Source organism: Cardiocondyla obscurior, linkage group LG03, assembly GCF_019399895.1.
Source record: "Cardiocondyla obscurior isolate alpha-2009 linkage group LG03, Cobs3.1, whole genome shotgun sequence".
Lineage (NCBI taxonomy): Eukaryota > Metazoa > Arthropoda > Insecta > Hymenoptera > Formicidae > Cardiocondyla > Cardiocondyla obscurior.
Window position 1 is genome coordinate 3,074,648 of NC_091866.1, and position 16,286 is coordinate 3,090,933.

Genomic DNA, 16,286 nt, shown 5'->3' on the forward strand with positions numbered 1-16,286 from the left:
AAATAGAAGCCGCGTTTCCATCCGTGATGCGATACGGTGCGATATACCGTCGGCGAAACAAATCTAAAGTTATATGCAAAACAAATACATTTCCAGCACGCTGCGCTGTAGGTGGAATGTCCCGCGTTCGTTTACGCGCAACTAGCTGCAAATTCGCACAAAGCTTTGCGTCGAATTCGACGGAATGCGGGGTGGAAGCGCTCGAAACTCGCCCGTTATTCGAGGACTTCGAGCTCTCCGTTACGAGCCGCTGTTTGCAACGCTCTCCTAATATCACTATGAGCTTATGAGCTCAGGCAAGTAATGCTCGTCCAATAAATGGCACCTGATGAAAGGATTGTAGCAACCTTTTGGTAACCATAGCAACGAGCTGTGTGTCAATCAATAGGAAAAGAGGATTACGCTAGCCCGCGCGTCTTTCGTCCACTAACCACCCTCCCTCGCCCCCTCGATAGTTTCTTAGACGTTGGACTTGAAAAGAACGGAAGGTAAATTCGGTCGGAAACATAATTATTCGGGGCACTAACGATCCTAAGTCTTTTCGGCAAAAAGACAAGTTGATGAAATATTAATATATAAAAATGTAGATGCATTATTAACAACGCCGGATCTTTTTCTAACGAGGGTCGGCTCAAATGTGAACGAAAGCTTTAAAATATTAGCTCGATCATGTCAGATCAGTTCATTTAATATTTACAATTGATACCGCTTCGAACGAGATTCGCCGGAGGAAAATTTTAGGAGTTCAGTGAACATTCGAGTCACGATGCTACAGGCAGAAACGTATAATACACGAACGTGCAGAGTATAACTGTTCAGCAGGAGATTATGTTATATCGAAGAATATAATAAAAAAGATATTTTTCTTTTTTTTTTGGTCATGAAAAAAAGAATCCCATCGTCGCGTACGTAAAACATGTTAATTTGTAAAAAAGAAAAAAGGTAAAAATAATTTCGATTAAATTTAAAATTATCTCTATCGATAGATGTGTGTCGCAGCTTAAGAGAAATAAATTTCCGAGAGGATCTCTTTATGAGAAACAAGACTCGCGTTATCGTCATTAATGCCGCGATATTTTCCACTAGCGGTGCTTGACGTTATCAAATATGTCTCGGAGAACTCCGAGAACACAGGTGAACCTTATCGACGCAAAGTTTCCAGCCTCGTACTCTCGAAAAAGGGCCTCTCTCCGGCCTTAATCGTTCGGCCGTGTCGCTTGGACATATGCATTTCTATGGAGTTGCCTCGACTCCCGCACATTTCTGTCTGCGCTTTTCCACCTCGGCATCCACGCCTGACAGCGATCTCTCGCAAATCCGTGGACTCTCTGTATCTTTCTCGAGATAAGCCGACGTGAAAAGTGTCAAAACACGGAAAAGTCATAGACAATCGAGTTGAAATAAAATTACGCCTATTCCCGTGTTTTAATATTTATTTTTTTATTTTTTAGAATCTCACATTGCTGCCAAAAAAATACGCGTTTTATGTATATATATATATTTTTTTTTTATTCGAAAAACTGACGGAAACTGTAGTATGATCTGGCTGTAGCGATACGATGTGCTGCTCGAAAGACAGCTTAATTGATCTCCCGGATATAACGAGACGGTTATAAATCGGTAATCCAGAAATCCCTGCGGCAAGTAAAATGAAAACGGAGACGCGCAACGGCTCGCCCCCTCGAAAACGAAGAAAATTACGGAACAAGATTGTGGGAGGCAGAGAAACAGGCGTGAATAAAATGGGAACAGCGCAGACAGTCGAGCAAGAATTTAATACTCTAATAATGCAGCCAAATCACTGCGTCTATGAATATTAGAGCTGACTTGGAAATATAATCCATAATTCATTACAGCCCAAATATTCATTAGCTTAAAATTAATTGAATCGGTTTTTTTTCCCACCCTCACAATCCTAACGAGTAATTTAAATTGCCAATCGAGTTTTTACCGATAACTTGCCAAAAAAAAAAATTATTTTTCGATAAAACATCCATGCACGCACGCTAAGAACTAAAGTCTCTATCATTATCGTCTTAATCATCGCGAGGACGACGGCGAAAGTCACTGAAGCGCAATTTGAAGTTCCTACCGTAACTGTGATCCGCAGTTTCGTGTTGAAACAACATCGTCATTGTCCGTAGCTCGGTAATATATCAGACATAAGAAAAGCATTATCGGAAAAGGATCGCGGACGAAAACGTGAATGATAAATGAAACGGAGCGTCGTTGGCCCTTGCCAGCTAAATCGGCCGGCTATCCCGCAACCGGCGCGGCTCGAACACCTATTTCTCGCCAAGAAATTTGACATCGTGTCACCCACTTGTCACAAACAGGCTGCACGCAGCCGGTGCAAGTAGTTGGTTGCAAAATGCTAAATACCACCGACGTGCTGCGCGTCTATTTATAGGGTCGACACGATCGATAGACACCCACTACAGAAGAGGACGAGCGACCGAACGAAAAAGGAGGGTAAGAGGAAGGCGTGAAAAAAAGGAGGAAATTGAGAAAGTGAATAAAAAATATTTAAAAAAAAAGCGAGAGAAGAAGGGTCGAAAGAAAAAAAAAAGAAAAGAAAAAAAAAGTGAAAAGGGGGAGAAAAAAAATAAGAAAATCAAAACGCTTATAAATGAAAGAGAAAACAGAAGTTGAAAGTTATTTTGCCTTACGTCTCGTTGCTCTTGGGAAATTGCAGTTCTATCCCTCTGGCGAGTTTAGTGAAATAACTTGACATCTCGATATCGACAACTTTTTTTTAAATACCCGATTTTTATCGCTAGACCAACTAACGCTTTTTCTATTTCTACGAGACACGCGCATTTGTTACGACGAAGAAATGTCATGCATAATATTTCGTGGCCTGTTCTTATTAATAAAAAAAAAAAGAAAAAAAAATCGTTAAAACGTCGGTAGATTGGTCAACTGGAACGAATTATGGCTCGTTTAGTCAGCAACTTATTGTGCGTGTTACGTATGCACGTGCGGTAAGGAAAATGACATTGTAGCGTACGCGGCAGCATCTTAAACCGCCGGGCCACGCGGATGGAAGTAATCAATATTTGCGAGTCGATATCTCACACAAGGCCACGCTACGACCCTTGTACATTATTGATGCTTGACGGACGGCCTTAGTGGAATAAAGTGTCCCGCTGTTTGCGGGTCACCAAGCCTTAGCGTGCCGACGGTGTTACGACAGTTTTCTCACTGCACACGCTGTTTGCTTTATCCTATCCTTTCGTACGGGCACGTCGACGTGCACTTTCTCGGTATACAATCACCCCGATTGCGAGAACGCCCGGAAAAAGAGGGTGGCGTTACTCCTTATCGCGAGAGAGTCCCGCAAAAATGGGGAGAAGCTAATTTTCTACTTCCTTCTTCGGCAAACGACACGTCAGATAAATTTGTTCGCTATCGACAACCTGTCTGTATTCTTTTATTGCTTCCTTTTCGGTAAATCTTTTTCGTTCGAACGTGCACATTTCGGAATTCTATAAAAGTTTGAAAAGTTTTCAAAGCCAAAAGCGAAAGTAAGCCGTCTTCTCCGGCAAAGTACCTTTGTTTCTATGTAACGTTAAAATTATGTGTGTGTATTTGTAAAGCACAAACTTTTTAAGTAATGGAACTAGAATTCGGTCGGTTTATAAATTATGTCTCGTATTTCCCATCGGAAAAGCCATTCAGCGGCTCAACGTTGATCGATACAATTCTCGCTTTACCTCTATTATATTTACGCAGGCAAACATGTCGTGTGTGCATCCACCGTATGCACATGGCAATAAACAATGACACTTAGGTGGCGATTGAGCCTTCCATACCAACAAACATTGACAAACTATATTTTTCTCATATTGCAGAGATACAGCAATGCTTTCGATTTTATTTGTTTTATTTATGCAAATTTTTTTTTAAAGCTAATATAAGTAATAAAAAAATTTATCAAATTTAGTGAATTTATGTTTTCTTTATAAAAAAAAAAAAAAAATTACCTCCTTCCCAGAAATATATAACTTTGTTTTCGAACTTATTTAACGCAAACGTTGCAAACCCTTTAAAGGATGAATCGAAACAAAGACGGTTTCTCGAAGAAAAAGAACTCTTTTCACTTGTAGAGATAATTCGTTTTACTATTTAGCGACAAAGAAACTTTGATCTTATTTGATTTCCGACTCCAGCAATAAATCGTAAAATTAAATAGAACCAAAGCTCCTTTTACGAAATACACAGTCTTCGCTTTTAATCAAATTCAATTAAATGTCCGATTCGGTCTAATAATAATCAAAACCAGTTTGCCCAAACGTGCTCTGGCTATTTTTACGGCACAGAACCGAGCCGAGTTACTGAAAAATAAACCGAGGACCGTGCAGAAAAGGTCGTGGCAATTAATGATATTCGTCGATCTTTGCACCGACTAAATATAACAACTCCAGATACACTGCAATGCGGAATTCGCGGGTTTCGTGCATGGAAGATTATAGTTAGGTTTGTTCGTTACCGCGAGCGATCACAAGAAACTCGTTTTATTAACGCTCTCAAACATCACGCTCTCAACAAGATTTCTATTCCTTTGTTTGAGTTTACAACAATGCGATATTTTCTCCTCTATTTCATTTTATTATACTGTCAGTTTTGGATCGGAAATATGAGATAAAACCGAAAACAACAGTTATAATTAAGATAGCCGGAAAATTAAATCGACAGCCTAACACACAGCTTGCTATTGTACAATCCTAAATTTATTTATCTTTCTCTCTCTTTCTTTATGTACGCACTCCAATATGTTATTTAGTGCTGAGGGATGGACGATGGAATATCACTCTAGAAACCCTAGCAACCCTAATATATTTTCTTTCATCCAATGAATGAACGCCATAACCCCTCGATATCAATATCTACGTTTTCTCCTTCGACATATCAGTTACAGGTCTGATATAAAAAAAAAAGTTGGAAAGTAACGTACCGCGTAATCACACAAATCTTTCTTGACTGTACTCATTTTGTTGGTTAAATACTTATTTAGCATTAAAATTGAATATGTCGATTAATAAAATTCCATAAATAATTCGTCATAAAATATCAAAAGCTAAAAATCTACAAAGTAAATACACGATCTTTGTACTAACGAATTTAAATATAAAACGTAAAAAAAAATTGCGTATTTTAATACAGATCCCTATCTTGGATAAATGGTAGAAGGTTATTATTGATCAGACAGTAGAGAATGTCAGTATGCGGTCTGCCATCTGTGCGCATCAAACTCAAGCTACGCGAATTATAAGATCATCTACGTACAAATAATTAGTAGATATTTAATAAATAAAAAAAAAATGTGCCATACTTTTTTTACGATGGCCTTTATTCGTAAAGGCACTACGTTTTAAAAAATTCAAAGTGTTCGTTACTTCTGCAGAAGCATTTCAAATACTTGTGCGTATTTAAACATTATGTAATAATATAATGTAAAGATTATACAATAAAAAAATCTATTGCGTTAATATCAGGTTCCTCAACTTTGTACGCTAAAGACCGACGGACAAATTGCATTCACGTGGCAATAAAATTTTATTATTTATCGACGTACGTTGAGAAATCCACCGGGGAAGCATAAAACGTTTTGCATACAAACGCAAATATTTCGTTTACCTCATAAATTTCTAATAAACTCCTTCGCTATAACAATCGTAAACCGTGATTTGAGAATACGTTACTCGAGAACGCGTAGATTTATTATCGTGTAGTTAACTTCGAATTATGACGTCGTAACTTCTCTCACTTTTTCGCTTTCGCGAACTCAAAGTTATGCAACAGAAATATTGCCGATAGAAACTAAATTAGAGCATCGGTTTATTTTAGATGCAATTAATTCTTGGAGAGATATATTTTGACGCCGCGCTATCAATCTCTCTTTTTAAAACGATATATTTATCACGTTTACATTAAGTGACAATAAAGATTGATGCTATAACGTCATGAAAACGCTAATCCTGCTTTGACACCGAGTGTGGCGAACGACTGATAGGGCAAACGAATAAGGTACACGCGGCTTTACCTCATTTTATATCGGACCTATCGTAGTTATATTTATGAGACGCCAGATGAACGCAGCAATAGCTGTCGTAAAATACGATATAAGAAAAAAATTTTTTCAAATAAGAATACGCCTACGTGGGTATTCCACGTGTTCGATTTTTCTCGCATTAAAATATTTTTCGCAAAGATATTATACCAACAAATAATGCATGCAACGTGCTACCGAGTGTGAGGTCGAAAAAAACAATATGTAAGAAATTAAAATGCAAATGTGAAACATTGTGGGTACTTACACAGAGAAGTGATACAGGAAGCACTTCCAGCCCGTGGGACGTTCCAGGAAGTTGTAAACTTGACCCTGGAAAGTGGCTTTCCCGGCACGTCGATGTTCCTTGACACGGTAACGACCTTCCCAAGCGCGATCACCACTGGTCCCCAGCAATAACCTTGGGTCGACACCTGGAGAACATATCAATTTTTCATCGTCATCGAATTCGCGTGATAAAATCGTAAAGAAATGAGCATGAGTCGTACTAATACACTATAGCTAAAATACTACAACCGTTTGCTGTGGTTAACCACAATATGTGCGACTAAAAGGCACGTACTGAGTAGGTTTTTTTAAATACAAGGCGTTAATATATCGTTCCGTTCGCGTTTCGTGCAACTATTTTTAGCGCACTTCGGCTCAGTTTTTTCTTTCATCAATCACCGGCAAACTTGACTGTAACCGAAAGCGCCCTGCTGGAAACACTTCCGATTGCCGGATATGACGTCGCGCGTTCTACCTTCGGGTTGAGAGCGAATACGGTCAAGTTAATCCCCGTAGACTCCCTTTGTCCCAAATAATAATTTTTTTTATTTTATTTTACTGCGCGAAGTAAAGGAATATCAATTTTTAATATAAATCTTGGTTTAATACTTAATTTAAAATAAATCGCAATAATTTTTCGTCGTACAAAAATTAAAAATGTTTTGAAAATAATTTTTTAACAAATGTAACACAATATAATATAGTAATATATTTCATATTCCTTACCGCCGACCAAAGTGTCATTGTTGTCTGAATGCAAGGTAGTACCGATGTCAGATAAGGGCGATGGAGCCGGCCTTAACTCCGATGGCGGTTCCAATCTCAGTAAATCACTTCCACTATCTCCACCTCCTCCATTTCCTCTGCCAACCTGTACAATTGTCACATTCAGAGGTCCCCGGTTACCTACCGTAAAACAAAGAAAGAGAATAAGAGGTTGTTATGACGAACCAGTTAGTCAAGCAACAAATAATTGAACGCGGAACAAGAACGATATGATTTGCTTCACATTAATTAAATATTTTATTAATTACGCGTGGCTACAAATTTGTCCATCTTGCTGCGAAAAATAATTATTAAAAGACAGCGACTGAATCGTGGAAGCGAGGTAAATGCTAGCAAGACTCGGCAAGGGTGGCTCTAAGTGGTAATTAACTCTGTTAATATTTTGGTAATTAACCCTCGTGTCATTTTCCTCACTTTAATTAGTCAAGCTAAAATTTCATCTGTTTAACCAAATAAATTTTACTTTCCCTTTCTTTTCTTTTTTTTGCTCCCCCTTAACTGGCCTTGTAATTCGTTTGTAGGATAATTCAATGCGCAATCAACGGTACGACATTTATCGATTCAGCGGTTTGCCATATAACGCAGATATAAAGAAGTGAATCGCGCTTTAATCCCAAAGGAACATTATTCGCGCATATTGTGAATGTCATGCCTCGTATAGAGAGAATATAATGTTAAGCTAAATGAAACCTGCGGCGCGTAATTAATGTTCATAACCAGAGTGCGTATCAATTAGAATTAGTAATTAACTAATAAATTAATAATCAATTAACGCATACATTATCAAATAACCTGTTCAAACGCGACGTCGATTTTTGTTTATCGCATATCTTTATTTCATTTAGATATAAGTAAAGCTACTGTTGAAATAAATTTATTAAAGAGTTTCAAAGTGGTCCCGCTATTAATTTATTATTGAATCCATTATAATGCACGTTTCCAGTTCTATATTATAAAAAGAAGCGATTTTTGTTACAAATAAAAAAAAAACAGGAAACATATAATAGATATATCGAGGGTGGCGAGCCTCGTACATCTAACTTTGCTCTTTAAGCGGCCTTGATAAAAATTGAATATGATATTTGAATATTTTTTAGCAAGCGTATTGGCTGGGGTATCGTAAACCGGCGCGGTCTTCGCACATGTGTGGGCCGTTATAATAAAAAGTAATGCTGAAATTTTATAGCCTCAAACTGAGAGTCGTAAAGTTAAAATTTCCACGAATTCCCTTGAATTATACGTATGGTTGCCGCTATTGACGGAATCCAGGTCGGATTTTCATCAAGTTCAATAACAGGCAAGTTGAGTCATCCCGAGGCATTTTAATACGTCTATATGTATAGATTGCTTACGTATATCTATGTACATGCAAGAACCCGGGCACATAAACGTTCTATGTAATCTACCTGCAATTTTCTGCCGGGCGCAGCAAAGCGAAACCTTTGTTGCAGCCCTTCCTACACTTTTCATTAAGTCTATAGCATTTTAATGATAGATAATAACGGCATAATATAATCCATCGCGTATAAGCGCAATTAGAAATTAAGCTGCGCCGTTACGCATCCGCGTGGTAAATTATTTCTAACCGAGGAAAACTATTTATTATAAAGGCAATATTTCTTTGTGTAATCGATGCTCGCTCACGGCATAAAATAATCTACTAAAGAGTTTTAAGTGTTCCGCAAGTAGCTCCTTCGGTTCTTACAGTGCTATCGGATTAGTGATAAACTTACGAGAGGGACTCACCTATTCTGGAGGGTGGAATTAATAACCCTTGAGCCTCCTCGAGTGGCATGGCGTGCCCGTGATCTCGGTAATGATGCGGTCGGTCTCTCATATCTTCTCCTTCCTACAGCGGTCGTGTGTGTCTTCACGATGCTCCTTGCCAGATAGAGGCAATCTTCGGAGACGAGGATTGGGACCGGGACTGGAAGCAGGAAGTTGGTCGAGTCCTGAGGGACTCCTGCTGATGACGGCGGACGGTGATTGAGCGTCATCGCCCCGCCGTCACAACTAGAACCATGCCCAGGTCACCAAAATCGCACGATTCTCCAGCTTGCGTCAGTGGGGCCTTTGTTGACTGCCGTCTGCTTTTACCCTATTTAAAAATACATTATTCTGTAGATAGAATAACATCTAAATATATCAAACATTTCAATCATGATAAAAAAAAAAAAATAAATATCTTGAAAAAATGCTTTAGCATAAAAATAGCAAAAAAAAATGCATTAAAAATCTACGATTTTTCTCTTTATTAAAATTTTTGTCGTGAACTTTGGATAATAAAGTATTATATTTTACATAGCACGTCCTCCTACCTAGCAGCTGAAATAATCGAGTAAATTTAATATTCTATTACGTAGGGTTCGAACAAAATTAGAATTTATATCCACTTTTCTTGCCATCGAAAAATCTATTTGGCTGCACAGGCCGTACAATGAATCGTAATTAGCTCTCTCATTCGAATTACAACGATACACAATAGAACAAAGAAACCTTCTCTACTCAAATTGTCTGATTTGCTATTTATCTGGGCTCGCATACATATGTTCAAGTTTCGTGGTCGATGTACTCCGACTATTCATAACGGAATATGGTATTGTTTGCAGGTACTGTTGCCAGAGTAACAGTCCAAAGTGAATATTAGCAACAACACACTTGTGCAACTATACTTGTTTTTCTTTATATAGTAAAAAATTATATACAACCGTTATTTTTTATCTTGGAAACATATATTAATAAAAAAAAATATATAAGTTTAACAGCAAAGTAGTTTTTGTAGGAATATTTTATAAATAAATATATGAATTCTCATCTGATTAAAAATACTTTTTAGTATACTCTGAACTCGTTTAATTATGCAAGGCTTCTTTTATTGTTCAACTCTGCTGTAAAAAGCTTGATATTTTATGCTCCCCATATATTTCCCGCGTTATATATGCGCAGGCATGTAGACGAATATATTACATGCCCACAATGTTTGCTTACGCTTACGACACACATATGTGCGTGTAATATTGTAGATCGATAGTCGACATGTCTCGGTTAGTAGGTCTAGTTCATAAGAATTACATAGTTGCCGTACGGACATGCGATTTGCAGCTTTATTCGTGTCTCTTAACTGCAACAACGATATTATCACGTTGCACGTGATATTTTCCTATTTATTATTTTTTTTTCCTTTTCGTATAATTCCCTTTATTTTACTGTCATCGCAAATAACTTGCTGATTATTATAAAAAATTAAACCCAACGTTTACTCTTGCGGTATGAAATAAGCCAGCTGAAAGAACGAATCAGCGTCGCAAAAAGGCGACGACAATAAATTAGATTCAATCTAACGTGGCTTTTTTTTTAAATAGGATTATTAAAGTAGAAATTCTATGCAAAGAGTGATGGCAAATTTCATCTATTTGTTGGACCTTGGATTACAAACTTTAATTTTACGCCAAATAATACTATTAGATAAAATATTAATCCCAGTAAAATTTCAAAATGAGCATAAGCACGGTTTTAGAAATACAAGAGGATGAAAGTCATGGATTACGAGAAAACATCACTTTCATCCCTTCACATCTCTGGAACCGTGCCTATACTGATTTTAAAATTTTTCTGGAATTAATACCCCATCATTTAGTACTGCTTGACATAAAAAAAAGTTTGACTTCGAGGTTCAAAAATAGGCCAAGGAACCGGAGTATTTTTTTTGGCCATCACTCTTCTTCGTAAAGTCTTAAAAAAATACAGAACAATAAGTAATATCCTTTCCGTAACTACCCCGGTAAGTGAATTGAACCTTCTTAAAAATATTTGGCAAAAGCATACTTTAATAATATAAATAACGCCGAAATGAATAATGCTGAAACAACATCTCATAACTGTAAAAAGGAAGTAACAGATCGATGAACGAGTCGACAGCGTGTTTCCACTGCTTTTTACGAGTAAAGTAACTTCTTGCTTCTGACAATCCAAAAGAGTTTAAATTTTAATGCACGAATTGATTCGCTGTTACAAGCTGCATAAAAGTTGTCGCCTATAGTTACTCGTATTCAACAACTTTAACATTTCACCCCTTTTTTTTTTATGTAACCGCCGCAAAACAAATAAATTTAGTAATATTTAAGTTGAAAAAAAAGATTTCACCCGATTGGCGAAATTTTTCTCCGTCATTACACATGGATCAGTCGGGATTTTTCAGGTCAATTAAAAACCAAGCCGTTATCTACCGCTATATATGATGTAAATGAGTTAAGTCAGGCTTTAAAATTCGAGTTCTCAAACTCTCTAAATACAGATCCGAAATATTCTAAAAGTTCAAAGTTCAAGCTGGAAATTCAGAGCGAGCTGCATTGTTCGGCCGTCAAAACGCCCTACATATTATTCGTGAAGAATTAAAGGACAATTAATTGCGACACGAGACACCGAATTTAACTAGCTTAGTCAATGGCCGAAAGTTCCCCTGACACTTTTCTTATTGTTCAGCGCTTTCACTCGGCTTTGTAAAACATGTCTCGTGCGCGCTAAATTTGTCAAACACTCGTTTCAAGTGCCTAACTATGTGTTCTTTCTATCTTCGTCGTTAATCGACGTCATCGTTACAGTATATATTGAGAACATATTAATCATCACGTCACTTAAAATATTATTTCGCTTTCCTTCGTAATTTGATAAAGGTTAACGGGATGATAGGAAGCACAGCCTAAATCAACTTGTCGGACACTATGATATTAAAGCTCAAGAGTGTTATACCGTCGGATGAGTAGGAAAAAAACTTAATACTAACGAGAATAAGACCGACATCCGAAGAAAATTGCAATTTGTACGGTAAACGTTTCTATTAGAATTCCATGAAATATTGCTGAATTAAATCTTTGAATATATCTTTATGTGTTACGTTTTTCAATTACTTCATTATTTTGTTTCAAAGCTTACGACGACAGAAAAAAAAAAAGAATTCCACGTGATAAAATAGTTAACAGATGCAATAAGATTTTGTTATAATGTCATTAAGGGTATTCGAGCTTTTCATATTAATATTTTATGGCAGAAAGGTGTGGTTGCGATAAGGTGCCTTGAAATCGACATTAAAAATTGATATTTAAGAATCATCGTCGGACGTGCATGTATAGTCATACTTTCGTGATATCGCGTGACACTGTGCCCTTTCTCGCTCCCTTTATCGCGTGCACATAACGTTTTTTCAGTGACCCGTGGCTCACGTCGGCTTAATTACGTTGATGTTTGACGAGCAATTTTGCTAATGTCCTAGCCTTCCTGGTGTGAAATAACGTGCATTTAAAGACTCACAGTTCTGTGATCTCGTTAGAAATATTCAATTCTCAAGCAACAACGTGGATAAAAAAAAGAAATCTAATATTTTTTTATCCCAAAAAAATAATAGATTCTTAATTAATTTTTTAAATCATATTCAAATAAATTTCTAACAAAAAGAAAGAAAATCAGGCTAATCACGGTTTTGTTGTCATTTAAAACATGGACAAATATTTTAAAAAGTTATTGCATTAAACATTATTCTCTGTGTTATCTATGTCATCTTTCGTATTTGTAAAAGCTAAAGAGCAGAAGTCAAAGTTGTCAAAGATTCTAATGAATTAATAAAATTAACTTAAAAAAATTACCGCTGTCAATGTTTTATTGTTACATGTTTGACAAACGTTGTAATTATTAAAAAATATTCTAAAAAGTTCTGAGTTTCTGTCAACGGTGCAAGATTATCATTAGCAAGCTCTTCCGGAAAAAAAAACTTGTTCACGGTGTTCACTGCTCTGTTTTTCGAGAGCATATCACACGTCAAGAAGAATAATATGTAATTACATCCCTCTCGTATTCTTCTTTGTATGAAAGCAAAGTCTAGGAATAATTGGGAAAGTAGGCTAATCCGCGGCTTGATATTTTAGATTACAAAGAATAGTTGCTAAAAAAAAAGAAAAAAAAAGAAATAAAAGTGAAGTAAAAGAGATACAAGCGACAGTGTCATTATTTCGAACAAAGGGAAAAAGTGTGTTTGTGTTGATTTAAGATAATAATATGTGTGAACAAGTCGAATTAAGGCGATGCCAAAAGAAAGATATCCGGTAAAGTTAATATTAACGAAAGCGAAAGCCGTCCATTAAAATAAAGGTGAGCACAATGTAAATGGATCGATATGTAATTAGTGAATATTACTAACAAATAGAGCGAAGATGATGTAAATGTTTGAAAGTAGATAGTGCAAAAATCTAAAAATATCGAATTCGAATAAAGATATTATCCACAGTCATTTACCAATTTGCAATTAAGTCGTGTGTTAAAAATCGTAAATTAAAATTAAAAGTAATGTAAAATATATAACGTTAATTATTTGGCAGCACGCGCGTGACAAAAAATTATACTGCGGCGAAAAGAAAAACATTATTTCTCTCCACGAAATTACTTAACGTTAATTATTTTGCTGAACATTAACGTAATAAAAAATATAGCCCCCTTATTTTTTTTTTTTTTTACATTCACGGACAACTTATTTCGCGGATATCGCGTGAGTCACGAGGAAAACCGTTTTGTCACGGTGTTTCGGCACAATCTTGTAACCTACACACCAAGGTATACTCACACAAACGTTAGAGATTACAGGACGACCGATAAGACTCGGATGTTTATCTGGTTATCTAAGACTTGCGATCTTCACGCTTCGACATGCACGTGCACGGTATCGCGTGCTTTTATTTCACGACTTTTCCATACCGTTTTTCCCTCGCGAAAATAGACTCAAAAGCAAAAAGAAAAACATTCGCGATTTAAAGAGCGCTGCCGCTAAAGTCGCGATTCGACAGAAATCCAAAAACTACTTTGGGTGGAGACGGGTGCTTTTTTCTTTTCTTTTACATTAATCTTGGTAAAAGGATGCTCAAGGTTTAAAAATAAAATTGAACAATTTCATCATACTCTATCAAGCTTAACGTCATTGTCGTGACGTTTACGCTAATTGCAATTTCATGTGAAATCAATTTTGCAACACACTGAGTTTTAAGAAAAGCCTTGCAAGCGTTTAATTAATTTGTATCAAGATTAATCGTTCACTGCGAGTTCATAGAAAATAACTTGAGCAGTCGAATGCTAATCGCTACTGGCAATTAAAAACGATGAGTATTATATACAAAATGCAACGTATCGTTCTAAATAAACTTCGACAAAATTGCGAAGAACTAGCAAGACTCGACTTTTAAATATTTAAATATTCCTACAGTACATTAAAATTATATAATTATTATTCCTACGTTCATATATTTTCTTTTCAAAGACATTCACATCGTGCAAATACATAAAACGATTGAAATGGTTAATCAGGAGTAAAACTTACCTGTTGCAAAATGAAGCCAGAGTGATCCCAGCTCGCAAGGTACTCCAGGAAGCCGTTCCGCTGGCGAAGGGCTGGTCGTGCTGTCCAGGTTGAGCTGGTCCTCGTGGTAACGGTGTCGTCGCTCCAAACCGAACACCGAGGTCGCGTACTAAACGTGCTAGCTGACCGGCACTCGCGGCTTCAACTCGTGGCGTCGTGGCATCGATTCGCTCGTCCGAGCCGATGTTGATCGTTCTCGTGCGAGCGCACGCTTTGTTGTCGTACTCTGCTCACTCGTTGCGCGATAACGGCAATGCGATAACGTTCGTTGCGCGCATGCAAGCGTCACGTGTGCTTTCGGCGTTTATCGCGCTTTTGCGGTTCTCGGATTCATCAGCGCGAACGGATTTCGCCTCGCGCGCACACGTTCCTTCCTCTTCGCGAAAGGATGAAGGAAGTCCGGGCGACAGCTCGCGGCGGGGTTCGCGGGATGATTCGGTGTCGTGCCCGGCACGATTGCGGAGCGCACCCAGCAGCATTGACTGACTTCAGCTTTTCCGCGACCAGACGACGCAGACCAGCACCAGAGGCCGCGGAGGCGGCGCGTCCTGCGATCTGCCGCCTGCGACGCGTCCGACGAGCGACGAACAAATCTGACAGGAGGGTAAGCACGCGCTGCTCGGCGCGCCGCTCACCGTGCACCGCGCACGTGCCGGCACGTAACCCGCGAGGGCCACAAGGCCGGCGCAAACCGGGCTTCGACTACTGATTCGGATCCCGGCAATCTGATGTGCACCGCCACCATCGTCGTCGACGCCGTAATTCGTCGCGCGTCGTCCCGCCGTTCTCCCCCAAGTCCAGTATTACTCCTCCATTATTAAATTCAATCATTACAACCTGAGACAGGAAATAAATAGAAATAAATAATGATAATGAAGCAGAATTGCGAACAGTTCATTCGACATTTCACGAGGATAACAGTAAAGTCGCGACGCAGAATTATATTCAAAGAAAAGCAAATTTCATAACGAACAGCGTTCTTACCTCTGCACAGTTAACTTTTCGCTTTCAGAACGAGAGTGATCGAATCTTCTACGTGTTTCCTTGGCCGCTTACTTCGCTTCACACGCTCGAAATACGCTTGCAAACGAGCAACAGTAACCGAAGTCCACCTATTCGTAAAATACACATAACTCAATAACGCAATGAACATAAAAGATTTGTATTGTACATGTTAAAGAGTAGGATAAAGTTAAAACTGCTAAGAGATACGTACACTGAGGCAGATAAGGCGATAGCTGAGGGAACAGCGGCTAGCGTACGTGACTCTCTCTTTTTCTCTCTCTCTCCAATCCCTCCCTCGGTCGCCGAGAACGGCGGAAGTAGTGGTGGAGGCGCGTTTCCCCTCAATCCTCGGCGGCTGGCGCTTCGCGGGATATTTACGCGTCCGCTTCGTATGAGACTCAACGTACAACATGCCAAGGCCATGTACGCTAGCCGCCGTCGTCGCCGCGGCAAACGCCATACCATGCTTTTCACTGTACGTCCAGAGCACAAACGATCGAGCGGGATCACGGCTTGGTATTAAATGTGTCATGATGGCCGACCGCAGTTCTGCCAACCGCTCAAAGCGCGATCGTTCGGCAAATGCGTGCTAACGAACGGAATATCAGACGGACATCACTTCACTTATCTACGTTCTACGTCTAATATTTAATCTAATTATGTACCTTTTCGGCGAGTATCCTGCACGAGCTGGCCATGACGGAGGGTGGAAGGACGGCGTTTATAGATCGTGCCGTTATACCGCGAACCGGCAGTACG

At 38.4% G+C, this 16,286-nt stretch overlaps 1 protein-coding gene across 1 annotated transcript; it reads right to left on the minus strand.

The window, feature by feature from the left end:
- Positions 1 to 1,650: 1,650 nt before the first annotated feature.
- Positions 1,651 to 16,112, minus strand: LOC139101187 (potassium voltage-gated channel subfamily KQT member 1-like). Its single transcript, XM_070654133.1, has 5 exons — positions 15,507 to 16,112; positions 14,484 to 15,359; positions 8,873 to 9,224; positions 7,067 to 7,246; positions 1,651 to 6,486 (listed from the first exon to the last, which is right to left on the minus strand). Exons 3-5 carry the CDS (start codon positions 8,961 to 8,963, stop codon positions 6,317 to 6,319), a joined length of 441 nt encoding a protein of 146 aa, XP_070510234.1. The 5' UTR covers positions 8,964 to 9,224; positions 14,484 to 15,359; positions 15,507 to 16,112; the 3' UTR covers positions 1,651 to 6,316.
- Between the last annotated feature and the right edge of the window lie 174 nt (positions 16,113 to 16,286).

What these genes read in the sequence shown, in the direction of transcription:
- LOC139101187 (XM_070654133.1), bottom strand. Translation starts at nt 8,963, where the DNA reads ATGAGAGACCGACCGCATCATTACCGAGATCACGGGCACGCCATGCCA. An exon ending in AATTCCACCCTCCAGAATAG is followed by an intron (nt 7,247 to 8,872) that starts GTGAGTCCCTCT and finishes GTTTTACGGTAG; the next exon opens with GTAACCGGGGACCTCTGAAT. An exon ending in CAATGACACTTTGGTCGGCG is followed by an intron (nt 6,487 to 7,066) that starts GTAAGGAATATG and finishes TATGTTCTCCAG; the next exon opens with GTGTCGACCCAAGGTTATTG.